Source organism: Carassius gibelio, chromosome B24, assembly GCF_023724105.1.
Source record: "Carassius gibelio isolate Cgi1373 ecotype wild population from Czech Republic chromosome B24, carGib1.2-hapl.c, whole genome shotgun sequence".
In the NCBI taxonomy this organism is placed as follows: Eukaryota; Metazoa; Chordata; class Actinopteri; order Cypriniformes; family Cyprinidae; genus Carassius; species Carassius gibelio.
In genome coordinates, this window is record NC_068419.1 from 21,103,675 (window position 1) to 21,120,361 (window position 16,687).

The following is a 16,687-nucleotide window of genomic DNA, read 5'->3' on the forward strand; positions in this document are numbered from 1 at the left end:
CAATTTTAGAAACAGATGTTCTGACATGATCATTTGAACTACTTGAATATTTTGAACCTTCCTTTAAATCTTCATTTCCAAATCAGTTGAAATCTGACTCTGGAAGAAATGCCAAACATTTACAAAAAACACAAATAAACAGATGCCAAATAAATCATGAAGACAATATCCAAGATTTACTGATAATGAACTTTATTTTTTCTTTCATAAAACAAATAATTTATAACTTAACATTCATCACTAGGTATCCGTTTCTATTAAAATATTTTATAAACAAAATGCAATATATCCAGAATGATTTCAAAGGTGTGCTACTTGTTTATTGCCTTCTAGACATCATCAACAAAGCACCTCTAACTTTGCTATTTGATCAAAAATCTAGAAATATCTTGTAAACTGTGCCATTCAAAACACCATCATCTTGTTCTTTACATTTTAGCTTTCTGCACCTGTCATGCCTTACTACTTTTGTTCTTTCTGTCATTTTGATGCTCATCACAACAGTAAGAAGAGAAGTAGGAACCAATGTGCTTCAATAGTCCTCGGGCTCCTCTGGAGAGGGCGATGAAGGAAGTTGGGACATGCAGGGCAAAAAAAAATAAAATAATCACACACCAATGTGTGGATTTTGAGACCAAAGATTGTCTGTAAGAGCTCAACAGCGTTTGTTCTTCAGCATGTTGAAGGCCCTCTGGTTCTTGGCCTTGAAAACCATGATGAAATGATGGGGGGCGATCATTCCACGGCCATCCTCATCTGCCTGGCCCATGAAGATGTAGTTCAAACCTAGTGACACCACACAGAAAAAACCTGAATGCAGTGACGGAACGGCAGAAACATTCAGGAAGGGCTTTGGATCAGCTTTTCTCTGAGGTCTCACTTGCACTATCCACTCCATATGTTTATATGCCATATAAACATATGACAGAGAGATTTCATCATAAAAGCATTTTGACATTGAGCTTGGCTGCTAACTTATATGTTAGCAAGCACTATTTAATGGGTCGACTAATGCACCACTAAAAGGTGCTGTGTGTAGGATTGACACTGAGTTGTTGAACTAGGTATTGAAGTCCAAAATCAAAATATTGGAGATATTTCCGTTCTACTCCGAGCTGTTCCTCTGACTCGAATTAGGCTTTTCTATGGCAACACCATCAACACCTAAACAGAACCTGCAGTGGTCAGGTGGTACAGCAGACATGTGGTACAAGTCGTAGCTCTCAGAAAACTCCAAGTTCACAAGTTGTAATTACGAGTTCTACGAGGACGTGAACACTTTTTACAAGTTGAATCTCGTAATTACGGGAATTCCGATATGGTGTGAATGCACCTTTACACTATGTTAGACCGTTGTTGATCATAAAGTTTTTTAGATGTATGTCGACACTTTTTAGGATGGGCAGAAAGTTCTATTTCCAGCTCTGACCCCTTTCGTTTGCCAGCTTCTATGACTGAAACGAAAATACACGGTGTTTCCTGCCAACTGCCAACCCAGGGTGCCAAAATACAATTGGGTAAACTGGCATTGGGCTAGTTTGAGAGAGACGCACATTTTCAAAAGAGAATAACTGACTGTAGCATTGTTTTTCAGATAAACAAATATGTTAAATTAGCAAGTTTCTTAAATATCTGCAAACATGTTATTGTTATGCTTTAGTAGAGTCAAAAACTTACATACAGCACCTTTAATTTAACAAATTGAATTGAACAGTTGACCCTAAAGAAATTAACATTTTGCAATCATTTACTTATACTCGTGTTGTTTCAAATAGCAATTATTTTTTATGTGGAACACTACTGTTCACCAAAATACAATTTTTCATATTTTTATATTATGTAAAACATTTTAACTCTTTCTCCACCCCTTTCTATGTTGCCAGCCACCGCCAGCATTTTTGATAATTTTCACAAAATTTTCATGGCCTCCAAAATATGAATATGTATTATGAATATTTTTTGACATTTTATTCAGTAAGGTTAGGCAGTATATGCTGTTTAACATTCAATGATTGTGTTATTTTCTTCTTAACCTGTTTTGATCCAGAGATGTTGTACTCTTTTAGAAGATGTGTAATAGCGCCCCCTACCATATAACAATGAAAAAACGGAAAGCCAGAAATTTCTGTCATTGGCACCCTTATGAAAATTAACCATGGTTTTACTACAAATAAAACCAAAAAACCATGGTTACTATAGTTAAACCATGGTAAAAACAAATTAACAATGGTTTTGCTATATTAACCATAGTTTAACCATGGTGTTTGTAGTAAATCTGTGGTTATACAAATGTAAGTCAATACGCCAAAAAACCATAGGTTACTACAGTTTTACTATAATAAAACCATGGTTATTTTTTGTAAGGGCAGGGAAACCTTGTCCGATAAACTACATAAAATTCCAACACTGGTGGAGAAAGAGTTAAATTGGCACCATATTACTGAATGCACATTTAGGGAGCAACTCGCTGCTTGAGCTAACAGAAAACCTGTAAGTTATTTCAGTCTGTGGTAACTGACATCATGCTACAGATGCTGGAACTCAGAAATGAAGTGGAAAATAAACTGAAATAATTCCTTGTTTTTAAACACTGACAAACAAAGAAGCATTACTAACAGGAACACAATTCTGCATTCAGTATGAGAGATTACAGAGATGTGCTACAGCAGATCTCAGAGGAAGATGAAACTGTCCAGCATGTTAGTGTAACCATTTTCCAAAGCTGAAGAAGGCACTTACCTCGTCTGACGTAGGGACACTTCTTGCAAAGGATGACAATCTTTGTGCTCATGGTTTTTCCAGCTTGCTGGATAGCAAGGTTACCTTCCTTGTAGACATTGATTATGGAGATGGTGGCATACATGCTACCTCCTCGTGTTACAGCAGTGATGACTGTTCCAGTAATCACTAATGGGTCCAAAAAACAAAAAAACAAACAAAAAAAATCCTTTAGAGACTACTTTTATTTACTTGGACTGATACCAAAATTCAGCCATTGAACAATTTTGTCTTCATTATGGGTCCTTTCTTAATTTCAATACTTTTTACATCAAATAAACTAAACTATGGAAACCCATTTCCGCCACTGAATAAAAAATAAAACAAGGTAATTGTGACTTTTATGTCTTTTTATCTAGACTTTTTAACTTTTTTTTCTCCCAATTCAATTTTTTTTCTCCGAATTGCATGATATAAAGTTGCAAATATGACTTTTTTCTTGCAATTATGAGTTCATATCTCGCAGTTCTGCCTTTATTTCTCAGAACTGTACATTTCTATCATGCAATTATGACTTTATAACCCGTAATTGTGAGTTTATATTACATAATTCTGACAACAAGTCTGAATTGTGAGGAAAAAATTGTCTGAATTGTGAGATAAAAAGTCACGATTCCTTTATTTTTTGTTCAGTGGATTTCCATACAAAACTGATAAAGCAAGAAGTAGAAGCAGCAGAATCAAACTGGTAAATTTGGAAAATGTCTATTATTTGACCTAAAATTGTGTGTATTCATTAGCGCGAGGCTGGCTGGTACATAAAGTGTGTGATTATACAAATTTGACTTCATGTGCATGTAGTTTTCCACCATCGTTCACATTCGGTTCTTGTTTCTCAATGTGACTCTGCTCTCCACCGACCACAGGATTTCCCCATATGCAAATCCAAGTAAACAGCAGTAACCAGAATGAAAAATCTGCTCGCTCCTGGACATGAACATTGCAGAGCTGTTCCAGGGGCAGTGACTGCGGCAAAAAAGCTCTACTGAATCAACACTCCCATTTACCAACAGTTACCCACAGTCCACTGCAGTCTATTTACACAAGAGCACTGTATCCTACACACAAATCCACTGTGCTGATGGCAAAAACTGCTCAAGCAATCTCTTGAAACACACTGACACAAACCAGCAGGCCAAAGATAGCATGCTAAAAAAAACATGCACCTAAGATTATAGACAAAATGTGAACAATCAGTACTTGTTTCCACTTACTCTGTTGCCCCCACCCACAAGGTCCCACCTCACTCTGCATTCGTTTGTGTGTGGGTCTTCAGTATGTCAGCTAAAAAAGTTAGAATCAACTGCAGAGGGCACTTACCAAAGTTGCTTGAACAGTAGTGGCTCTCAGGGGTTCCCTTCCGTTTGCATTTCTGTTGACACAGCGCTGCAGAATACTTCAAAGCTGAAGAGGAGAGCAGAGATAGCAAATAAAGACTTCAAAAAGTTGTTTTACTGTAGCTTACTGACTCTGAGCCAGAAGAGCTTATCTTTTAGTATGTGCGTGCATAAAGCGAGGGAGTGAGGGTTAGGTACAAGCTTCAGAAATTGGATAAAGTTGACATCAAAGAAGAAACGGTTTTAAAATTACATGAAATTCCTCTCTGTCATTTACATTTACATAATAATACCAGTATATATGCCAAAAGGCTTGTCTGCTTAGGTTACCATGCGTGGACACAAAATAACAATATGTTAAATATTTTGGCTCATTAAATCATTTGGTCGATTAAATCCAGTTATATTGAAGCAGTGTTGTACTTCCAGCTCCATTTAACACCTTTTAAAAATAGTTGGTAATTAAAAAACTAAAAAAACTAAAACATTTCACAGGGCCTAATTATCGTAAATAAATAAATAAATAAATACATTTAATTGTTAACATTTTATGAATTCAGTTAATTAGACATGCATTTTCATTAATAAACTTTAAATAAACCGTTAAAATAGAAGAAAAAAAAAACAGAAAATGATTAAGAATTTGGGAGAAAAAAAACTTACATTTTAAAAATAATTATATTTTAGAAATAGTTTACATTTTACATGTTAGAAACAAAACATCAATTATAATTTTTTTTACATCGTTTCATTATTTTAATTAATAAGACACACTTTTCAATTAATACAATTTAATTTAACCATTCAAATGGAAAAAGGGAATCCAATAAAAATGTAACTACAAAAAGCAGAATATGGAAAAAAAAGAGAAAAATAAATAAATTAATAAATAAATAAATTAATTAATTAATAACATCCCTTCACACTGGTGTTTTTCCCTCAACATTTAAACAGGCTCGTATAACCCCACTTTATAAGAAACAAAATCTTAATCCAGCTCTTTTAAGCCCCTTTCACACTGCCATTCCTGCAAATACAGGGTTAAAGTGTTCCTGCAATTGGTCCCTGGTCGCTAGATTTGGCACTTTCACACTGCCAGTGATGACCCGGTATATGTGCGTGCTTTCACACACAACCCTTGAAGATCCCGTAACAACACGTGACATCAGCGCGTGACGTGTAATGTACGAGTCGACAACGCTAGGCACGTTATACGTTTCACTGAAGCAAGCAAACGGGCTCGGTGTCAGCGCGGAAAGTGAGTAACTGACTGATCTCTGCTTCATTACAGTTTGCACATATGTTTTCGTCGCGAATGTTGATCTTCCTTCAAAACAGCCGGTAAAAGAGTCGCGCGATAACGCGCATCACTTCGACACAGAATAAGATCTGGCTTTTGTTCACACAGCGCTCGTCCCTGGTCGAACCCCCCAATGTTACTAGGTCCCCGACCCGGGTTCAATTCGGTAATCAATTCCCGGATGTGGTTGCTTTCACACAGAAGGCGACCCGGCAATGTTCCGGAAATATTGCGGGTCCGACGTGCAGTGTGAAAGGGGCTTTAGAGAACTATAGACCATTTTCCCTTCTACCTTTCATTACAAAAACACTTAAACGAGCTTTTTAACCAAGTCTCTGCCTTTCTCACACAGAACAACCTCCTGGCCAGCAACCAGTCTGGCTTCAGAAGTGGACATTCGACCAAGACAGCCTTGCTTTCAGTTGTTGAAGCCTTACTGGAAAAAGCAGCTTCCAAATCTTCTATACGTATTTTGGTGAATCTGTCTGCTGCTTTTGATAAGAGAACCATCAGATTCTCCTGATAAGCCTATTGGAAAATGGCATCTCAGGAACCGCACGCCAGTTGTTTGAGTCTTACCTCTCAGATAGGTCCTTCAAGGTACCTTGGAGAGGTGAGGTGTCCAAGTCGCTACAAGCTACTGGGGTGCCTCAAGACTCAGTTCTTGGACCACTTCTCTTCTCTGTCTAAATGCCATCGCTAGGTTCTCTCATTCAGAAACACGGCTTTTCAGATCACTGCTATGCTGATGACACTCAACTCTACCTCTCAATTCGTCCTGATGATCCTACGATAGCTGCTTGCATCTCAGCTTGTCTAACATACATTTCTTGTTAGATGATGGACCATCACCTTCAACTCAACCTGGCTAAGACAGAACTGCTTGTGGTTTCAACAAACCTATCAATTTATCAAAATTCCACCATCCATTTAGGTTCATCAACCATAACTCCTTCAAAAACAGCAGAAACCTTGGAGTTGTGATTGATGATAAGCTTAATTTCTCAGACCACATTATTAAAATTGTCTGGTCCTGCAGATTTGCTTTATACAACATTAGGAAGATCATGCCATTTATTTCGGAACATGCTGCACAACTCCTTGTCAAAGCTCTTGTTCTGTCCTGGCAGGTCTTCCAGTCACTTCTATCAAACCTCTAAAACTAATCCAAAATGCTGCTGCAATATTAATCTTTTATGAATTTTGATTAATTATAATTATTTAATAATAAGTAGGGCCGGGACTTTAACGCGTTAATTGAGATTAATTAATTACACAAAAAATAACGCGTTAACTAAGATTAATTAATTACAGAAAAAAAAATTCCCGCATTTTTAATAACTTATTTTTGCACCGCGGAACGTTTCTCACTGGATTTGTTTCGGCGGACCGATTATACTGAAGCACCAACTAGCGTTCGCTTGATCGCTTCGCATATCACTGCAGCACATCGAGCCTCAAGTATCACCTCAACGCAAAACATATAGCAGCTAGCGTGGACTTTACACTTTATGTTGAACTATGTATTATTTTGTTGGTGCAACAGTTTATGTTGAACTCTTTATTGTTTTGGCCAAGGTTATTGAGAGTTGGACTTAGTATGTTATGGCCTCTGAAGCAACAGAGAGATGTTTTCTAATAGTGAGTGTTTCCAATGTGAATGTAATTGACAGTATTGTGTTTTACTTAAAAAAAAAAACACTTTACAGAAGGTTCCAGCACCTATAAGCTTCCTGAATTTCTGAAATGTACTATTTCTAAATTGTTTTTAAATATGCTATTGCTACACTTCATGGCAAAAATTGCACTGGTCTGCTAGACTTGGTTGAACAAAAATAAACAATATTTTGTTGCTTAAGCTTATGTATTCAGTCATTATTCAATGGTATACTATAAATCCATGTGAAAAAAAATTACTTCTCACTGTTCTCAGGTCAAATATTTATATGCGATTTAAAATGCGATTAATTTCGATTAATTAATTACAAAGCCTCTAATTAATTAGATTTTTTTTTTTTATCGAGTCCCGGCCCTAATAATAAGTAATAATAATTATATGAATTATTTTTAATTATGATTTAACTTTAATCTATGTGTACTGCATTAGGCTAACCAAGACTTGGTATTTGCACTTATAAATTGTTACTATTTTGTTAGTTTTGACTTATTTTATTGTCCTCATTTGTAAGTTGCTTTGGATAAAAGCAACTGCTAAATGACTAAATGTAAATGTCAGTAAAATTTCACAGGAAATCAAACATGGTAGCATTCAAGTTGGGAATGCTGAATTTGGCGTTTAAATAGTGATGTCTAATGAGTAGTCATTGACTTTTAACCCAAACGCAACCCTTGTAATGTAGGCTAACATTAAGGTCACCAACTACATACAGTATGATTAGGGAGAAATGCTCTCTAAACAGGTTTTGTGGATGTACTTACGTATAGGTCTTGTGGTAGTGGGTGGTGCTGTCGTGGTTGGTGGAATGGTTGTGGATGTAAACTTCTTTGGTCTAAATTTGTAATGGCCAATAAAGCCATCCGCTGTTAAACTGAGATCTGAGAGGAACTGAATGAAGAGCTGATTCCCCTCTGAGAACACAGGTCTGAAGGAGAGAGATACATAAATGTAAATGTAAAACGTAAATAATGAAGTACTTCTAAAAGCTACATGTTGATATTTTGAAAATGGTGCAAAGGACTGATTTAATACGACTGAAATGATACATACGCTGGTGGGCTGTCACCACAGTATTTCCCAATTCTTTTAGCATCGTTGATTTCTCCGCCATTAAAAATGGCCACATAATCATAACGACAGTAGTTGTCCCTCTCCACATCAAATTTCTCAAATTTCACCTCTATAATCTGTAATAAAAACAAACAAACTCTGAAGTACTATTCCTGTCTGTATTCAAGTTAAATATAAATAATACATTAAAGATTGAACTGAAACTATAATATGCAAATGCATGAATTAGTCCACCTGGTTCTTTGGTGCTACTATATGCCAAGAACATGTGACTCCAGCAGGATAGTCTTTCTCTGGCCAGTTGGGGGTCTTGAAGGTTCCTGACGGCTTTATTAATCTCCCACCACAGTACTGATCGCCTGTAAACATCCATCCAGACAGAGGTTTACGAAATGTTCCCTCTTTTAAACTCTAAACATAGACTGAGCATGCAGCATGATGTCGCTCACCCCTAATTAAAAGGAATGCATGAGATAATTGCACAGCATCATATTCAGCTGGCTTTAAAATGTCCTTCCCAACAGTCTTGTCATTATGAGAGAGTTTACAGACTTGTTTTAAACATGCAGTAGGAAGAAATATCATGTGCAGATCTTAATCCTTCTTCACGTCCGAAACCTTTTATCCAGACCTGCTGCTTGTAGAACTGAATCCTGCCAAAAGCTGTGTGCATTGATTTTGCACCAGAAAACATGATGAAAGTGCACTATAAAACTGTGTGCAATTTGAAACAGGCTGTTTGGATCACTACACTATACTGAAAAGACTTAATGTCACTAAACTTGACAAAAATGTATCCAGTCATTTATCATGCAAAACATTTTAAATAACATATTGCACATATGAAAGTGAAAAACTTTTTAGATTTTAAAAAATGTTGCTCTATACAAGTTTATTGTCCTAAGTAAGCAATCTGTGGGTTTATGTCTTAAGTTCATTTGAGAATTCGGTCTACAGTAGACTGAAACAGCAAAACTGGGATGGTCAATGGTGTGTGTTTGGGGCCGGACCATCTACAGGTGCTGGTCATATAATTACAATGTCATCAAAAAGTTGATTTATTTCACTAATTCCTTTCAAAAAGTGAAACTTGTAAATTATATTAATTCATTACACACAGACTGATATATTTCAAATGTTGATTTCTTTTAATTTTGATGTTTATAACTGACAACTATGTAAAATCCTAAATTCAGTATCTCAGAAAATTAGAATATTGTGAAAAGGTTCAATATTGAAGACACCTGGTGCCACACTCTAATCAGCCAATTAACTCAAAACACCTGCAAAGCCTTTAAATTTGCTCTCAGTCTAGTTTTGTAGGATACACAATCATGGGGAAGATTGCTGTCTTGACAGTTTTCCAAAAGACGACCATTGACACCTTGCACAAGGAGGGCAAGACACGAAAGGTCATTGCAAAAGAGGCTGGCTGTTCACAGAGCTCTGTGTCCAAGCACATTAATAGATGATTGTGAAACAAAACCCATTCAAATGTGGGGGAGATTCACAAAAAGTGGACTACAGCTGGAGTCAGAAAAAAATGCGGAAGTTCATACATTAAATTTTGTTGCATCAGAAAATTTAACAAAAGCCCTGGAGCTGTCAAAAGGTGCCAACATCGGAAGAGGTAAAATTTATTAATTTTTGTTGACAAATAAACAGGGATATCTGGATGCAGGTAACACAGACAAATAATAAATACATAATACCAAGTACAAAGCTGATTAGAAATCAGTGAACTGTCCTTTAAATGTCATGAAATTAATGCAAAAATAATGTTAAAATATTAGTGGTCCTGAAAGTAGTGGATCTCAGTGAAAAAATTTATTGTGTTTAATTATTAATTTAGAAATATAGTATATATGAGATAATTATGTAATTTAATTTTATTATATAATTAAATTACATAAAATAAAATTTATTTTTATTATTACTATGGACATTATTAACTTAAGGTGAAATGTGAAAATTTTACTTCTTTTTCTTTTGTTAGATTCACTCATAATGGTAACCAAACTGACCACGGACATATCTTTTCCACGAAACCAAAACCTGATAACATCTGCGATCATTATGTAATGACTGCAAGCTTCCATTGTTACCAGCACACAACAGCTGTCTGCCAACTAATGATGACAAAACACAGAGACACAATCTAAATCATGTAAATTCCAGCTGTCCTGCTCTGGCCAAGCAGACGTCTTATCGCTTATACATTTACTCGTTGAGCAAGACGGCCTCTGGGGGTCTGCCCAATCACTGAATCACTGGAAAACCGTCTGTGAGAAATTCCACATCATACCACAAAATCCACTGCAATGATCTCCAGATCCTAGGGTAGTCTAAATCAACTCTCAGGCCCTGCAGAGAAAGTCTCTTTATGTTTAACTAGTGAAATTAAAACCAGGCTTTTCTGCCTTTAGAATCAATCTTTCTGTTATTTACAAAACGGAAAATGTTTGTACCAAAGATTCATTTCTCTTCCTCCTGCATTTTCTTGACCTCTGTCTTCTTTATGAGCTGTCAGATAGATCTTAAATGCTCATTAAAGTCACCCTTTGTCTTCTTCGACACAATCCTTGCCCGATAATAGCTGAATTTATCGATGGAAACATTGATTATTTACACTGGTGTCAAAAGTATTCACATTCATTACTCAGGTAGAAGTATAGATACTAGGGTTTAAAAAGACTTTTGTAGAAGTTGAAGTATCAACTCAAGCTTTTTACTCAAGTAAAAGTGTATAAGTACTGGTCTTAAAACTACTTAAAGTATAAAAGTAAAAGTAATGTAAGGAAAAAATGCCATTAAGAACAAAAGCTTAGGCCGCACCACAGGAGCCTATTGTGCACTACCCCACCTCCTCAAAAATACATTTTTCTAAAGGCCATAGGCCATAATGACTATGTTATATTAAAATGTTCATGTTGAAATATTTGGGATGCACTAGGCTAGATGTTTCAGCTGCATATTTGTCCATTGAAAATGAATGTATTTTAGTACAATGCAGATACATTAAAGAACTACAGATATGATGACTAGTTGCCTGTAAGTATTGTTATGGTGCAAAAAGTCAAACTTCAGAAGCATGTCATAATCAATAACCTTTAATGGAATGTAAATGTATATCCAAGCTTAGCTGCAGGAATCTGAGGGCAATGGACAAGAACATTGGTGCAGGCTTAGTAACAATTACCCTTGTATGGTTGTCTATTTACAATAAACATTATAGTGCTGTCAAAATGAATGATTAATCCAAGTGATTAATCAAAAACTAAAAATGAAAAATAACTCATAATCCTGATACCTTCTTGATGGATAGCATACGTTTGCTATGTCTAGTGCTCGGGGGGGGGGGGGGGTAACGAGTTACAAAATTGGTATATCCTACTTATCACAACATTGTCAATCGCAAACGATAATTTGTTAAAACGTCTCGCTACCGAACAACCTACAATAGCTGAATTTGTGGAGGATGAAGAAAAAGCACTCATTTGGTAAATGAGCCAGTAGTGAGAAAAAATAACTTTTTAAGAAATATATTTTTTGATAAACGAACCCAACACTGGCTTTGTCCTTCCAGGAGTGTGATGTGATTTGTGTCATGTGCAGGTGCGATGGATTGCGTACAAACCAATAGGGTGTCGGAATGGTATATGTTTATACTTCTCATCCAACCACAATCAAATTCACTTCATCCGGATGGCGTGATTTATCTGGATAGGCTTTTTTTTTTTTTTTGAATGATGAGAAGCCGGAATGAAATAGCAGTAATGAAATAGCAATAACAAACCTATTTTTAAAGTGTAAGGAGTAGAAAGTACAGATAATTGCATGAAAATGTAAGGAGTAGAAGTAAAAAGTCGGCTGAAAGTATAGATACCCCAAATTTCTACTTAAGTAAGGTAACGAAGTATTTGTACTTCGTTACTTGACACCTCTGATTATTTAGGATGCAAGTAAGGGAAAGGTGGTACGACCATTTAATCCATTGAATATTCAGAAAAATTAAATACAATTAAGAAACTGTTGAACTTTAAACATCTTAAACACCTAAAAACACCTACTAAACTCCTTTGGGTCTGAACAGAGGAATTCTGTCTTATTACCTGACAATTTTATGGTCCATTTGTATGATGTTCTTACCTCGTTCATTTGGGTGGGCAGCAGAGTACACAGCCAGGAAGCCGCTGCCAGCTGTATTGGCATCAGATACCATTTGTAGAAGCATCTTGTTGTTTGTAGAAACAAGGGCTCCTGGCCTGAATGTGCCACAGAAGCGGCCAAGACGCTGTCCATTGGCATGGCCACTATAAACATCCACATAATCGTAGCGGCACAGGTTGTCACTCTCTAAGTCGAGGAAACGGAATGAGAGGACAACCACTTTGCCCTCTGGAACCTGCAAGAAACAGATGTCACACTGAGACCCAACATCTGGCAGACTTTATAGTTATCCATTTGTATTGTTCTGTCATTTCTGTTTCGATTGTGTCATTCGCAGACATGAAACGAAGAAGTGCGACTAATAGAAGACGTTGTGACCAACTAGCTGAATTAAAAGTACACACATTTTAAATCAGGATTGCAGCATTGCAAAAGTGTAACATTTTGGATTATAATGTTGAACTATGTTTTTAAAAATGACACTGTAGTGTTTGACATCCTATCATGACCTTTGCAGTTTCATGTCTAGTGTGACCACGGCATAAATTATTATTAAAATTAACATTTTCTTAAAATGCCCTTTTTTAAATGTCTTTGTATTTTTCAAATGACTAAGTTTGTAATGTTGTGATTCATTTTTGAGCTGGTTGGTTTGGTTCATGGCTTAGAAAAGAGAAAATCATGGAAAAAACAAACAAACGTCCTTTTCCAATATATTATAGTATGTATTTTACTGCAGCAACACGGAAAACATTATGCAGCATAATTAAGATTCTTAAAATAAAGTGGAAAAACCCTCTTAGTCAGACAGGTCACCAATTGAGTCTCTTGTAGGCAATGACGGCAATGCAATAAAACGTTAGAATGAGTCTGGAGTTGCCACAAGGATGTAATGTGGCCAGCAGCCAAACCAAAGACAGATCACTACCACACACATACTGATTCTTGCCATGACTTTCTATTGCATCATCATTACAGCCGTGCAAATCAAAGCAGTATTCAAATTCCTAATACATTTTACAGTACTTATACAGAAGCATTCAAACTTTGATTAGTGATAAAGTCTGTTTTATCTGTCTGTCTAGAATACAAGCTTTTTAATTAGTAAATAATGTGCAGTTCACACTAAGTCCGACACACTTTCACATCGTGTACTGTATTCAATGAAGAAGTTCTGTAGATATAGTCCATTATTTATGACCGCAGGTGTTGTGTGGCTACTGTACATTCCAGGACATATATCACTTTAAGAAAAAGGTACAAAAGCTTTCTCAAGCTGAGGCGGTACATTTTCAAGAAGTACAAGTCTGTACCTTATTTAACCCTTAAGAGGGTATATTGCTACCTTAAAGGTACATACTATTACCTAAAGTGCACATATAAGTACCAAAATCATACAGATCACTAACTTTTGAAAGGGTAGCGTACAGCCGCAGTGACAGCTTTTGTACCTTTTTCCTCTGAAAGTGTTCTGCAGATGGGTTCAGGGTTGCCAGGTCTGAAACAAAACAGCCCAAACGGACTACCAGCAAATACTCTACATTTGTTAATGTTTTGATTTTAATGTCTTGAAATGTATGTACATTTATAACTATACTTTGTGTTAAATCACATTGGTATCAAATTATGAAAAACGTAGTTAACGCTAATGCGAGGGTGTTTCTAATGAAGTGTCTATGGGAAAGATGGTAAACTTTAAATCTTTCTTTGTCAGTGTTTTTCACTTTGATTGAAAGTCGTGAAAACACTATTGCAGAGATTTTCTTTTGCTATTTGAGCAAATGGGAATGCAATATATATACATAATATATTTGTGGTACTCTCCCATTCACTGCTCTCGAAGTTAACCCAATATGATGAATTCTGCTGCTGAAAAACCCAGAAATGTGAAAAAAGGACTATTGCTAATCAAAACTATCCCAATCACAGGTTTTGTTTTTTTTCATGGTTTTCCCTTCCATCAAAGCAGCATTTCGCTCAAACCCTGACTACAAAACAACCCACATCAACAGTGCAAAAGTAGCATAATGGCAACAGTGGATTAAGTTTTGGATTAAAAACAAATAAATTCATATAAGGCACTTTTTTTTATTATTATTTAATTTATTTTTTTATGAAAAAGAAGAATGCATATTCCAAGGCTGTAAAAGAACCTACAGCAATGATGTCACTACATTTGCATGATGATTGGTTAATTTGCCATACTGACTTGATTGGTGTGTTTTTTTGTTCTCTTCTTAACATGGCAACACCAAAAAATAATAAATTAATTAATAAATAATAATAACAATAAAAAAATTGCTGCAGTATTTAAAACCTAAAACTACATCAACTTTATCAACTAAAACTAAATCCACTTTAACACTATTCTTTACCAGGCACTGGTTTTATTTCAGAAAATATACACATGGAGAGCCAAAAACGACATTTACAGTCGCATTTCATTTACCTGCATACATGATAAATCAGTTTGAGTCTCTTCATACTTACAGTAATTCTCCACACACATTTGGTATTCGGCGGATAGACGCCCGGATAACCCTGACTACCAATAACACCCGACTGTCCCGTGATATTCCCACCACACGTGAAGGTCTGTCTAGACAAGAGAAGAGAAATAAATACCTGCATCGATGCCGCATTCATTTCAACCTCAAACGGTCATTATGAGTAATAAAACTTATATTATATTTGTGAGATGCGCTGTGCGATCATACATGAGCTTCCAGTGCGCTGCATCATGACTGAACTGAAGAAGAAACTTACCTGTCTGGAGTCTGAGCTCGCACATGCAGCACGAGCAGCAGAGCACAGGCGACCAGGACACCGCAGATCTTCCACATTGTAAGAACTGCCAGTGGATCGGATCAGGTCAGATCAGGCGTGCGTGTCTGCGACCAGCTGCATTAATGATATTATTGTGCTCCTCTCCGTCTGTCCTGAAGCCGCTCGGGGGAGTTTCAGAGCCAGATGAATATAGCGTCTGTTCTGCTCTGTAGGAGGGAGCAGCACGACAGCTGCCTTCCAAAATCCAAAACCTGCGATCAAAGAGAGGGAGAGAGAGGGATAGAGAGAGTGAGAGAGAGAGAGAGAGAGAGAGAGAGAGAGAGAGAGAGAGAGAGAGAGAGAGAGAGAGAGAGAGAGGTGAGGTGGGAGGGGAGACTGGTCTTTGGTGATTAATTTGAATGAAAAAAATAAAAAATAAGAAAAACATTTTTTTTTCAATGTGTATCTATTTTTCAAGTTGGCTAACATTACATAATATTTTTTTGTGGAATTTATTTTATTACAAACTTTACAACACAACTGTCAAATACTAAGAATGATTGGCATTAATAATGATTGGCCAGTATCAACAAAACTGATCTGTGCAATGCAGAAGAAAAAAAACAGAAGCTGCATAAATGAATAAATGAATACATATGTTATGATATTTTTTTTTTTTTTAATTGATGTATTAAATTATTTAAAAATGAAGTTACCTTAAATGTGAAATTAAAACAGCCAGTAGGTGGCAGCGAGTCACTGTTAATAAGTGAGTCATTGTGAGCGATTGAACCGAATCATTTAAACGGTTGGTTCATTCAGGAACGAAACACTATCATGTTGCTCAGGTACGCAAAACAGTAGCTGTGTTTGGAATGATTTTGTTTTAGAAATGGAGCAAAAACAGGGAATATGGGGTCTAAACCGTAAGTCTCTTGATATTAACTTCTTGTTTATTGAACTGTTATATAAAATCAATATCACATTTGTAATTCCTGGCTTCAGTGGTGAAATGTATTCTAATTATGAAATGTATTATTTACATTAGTTACGCTTGGCAGTACAATTATTTTAATAAATATCTAGTTCGTTTTAATAGTAGTGGAATTTTGGGTAACACTTTAGAATAAGGTTCCATTAGTTAATGTTAGTTAACTACTTTCGTTAACATGAACTAAGCAAGAACAATCCTTCTACAGCATTTATAAGTCTTAATTCATGTTAATTTCAACATTTACTAATGCATTATTTAAATCAAAAGTTGTGCTTGTTAACATTAGTTAATGCACTGTGAATTACCATGAACTAACAATGAATAACTGTATTTTCATTAACTAACATTAACGAAGATGAATAAATATAGTAATAAATGTATTATTCATTGTTTGTTCATGTTAATTAATACATTAACTAACATTAACTAATGGAACCTTATTCTAAAGTGTTACCGAATTTTGTGTTATTTTCTTTCTTATGATTTAGGTTATATATATATATATATATATATATATATATATATATATATATATATATATATATATATATATATAATTGTTGATTGAATAATCAGCCCGTTAAGATGAATAT

General features: G+C 35.7%; 1 protein-coding gene across 1 annotated transcript; it reads right to left on the minus strand.

The window, feature by feature from the left end:
- Positions 1–175: 175 nt before the first annotated feature.
- Positions 176–15,387, minus strand: pcolce2b (procollagen C-endopeptidase enhancer 2b). The gene is made up of 9 exons (XM_052596785.1): positions 15,101–15,387; positions 14,825–14,933; positions 12,314–12,569; positions 8,399–8,523; positions 8,144–8,280; positions 7,855–8,018; positions 4,099–4,182; positions 2,740–2,907; positions 176–786 (listed from the first exon to the last, which is right to left on the minus strand). The coding sequence occupies exons 1-9, from the start codon at positions 15,175–15,177 to the stop codon at positions 656–658; spliced, it is 1,251 nt and encodes a 416-aa protein (XP_052452745.1). The 5' UTR covers positions 15,178–15,387; the 3' UTR covers positions 176–655.
- Between the last annotated feature and the right edge of the window lie 1,300 nt (positions 15,388–16,687).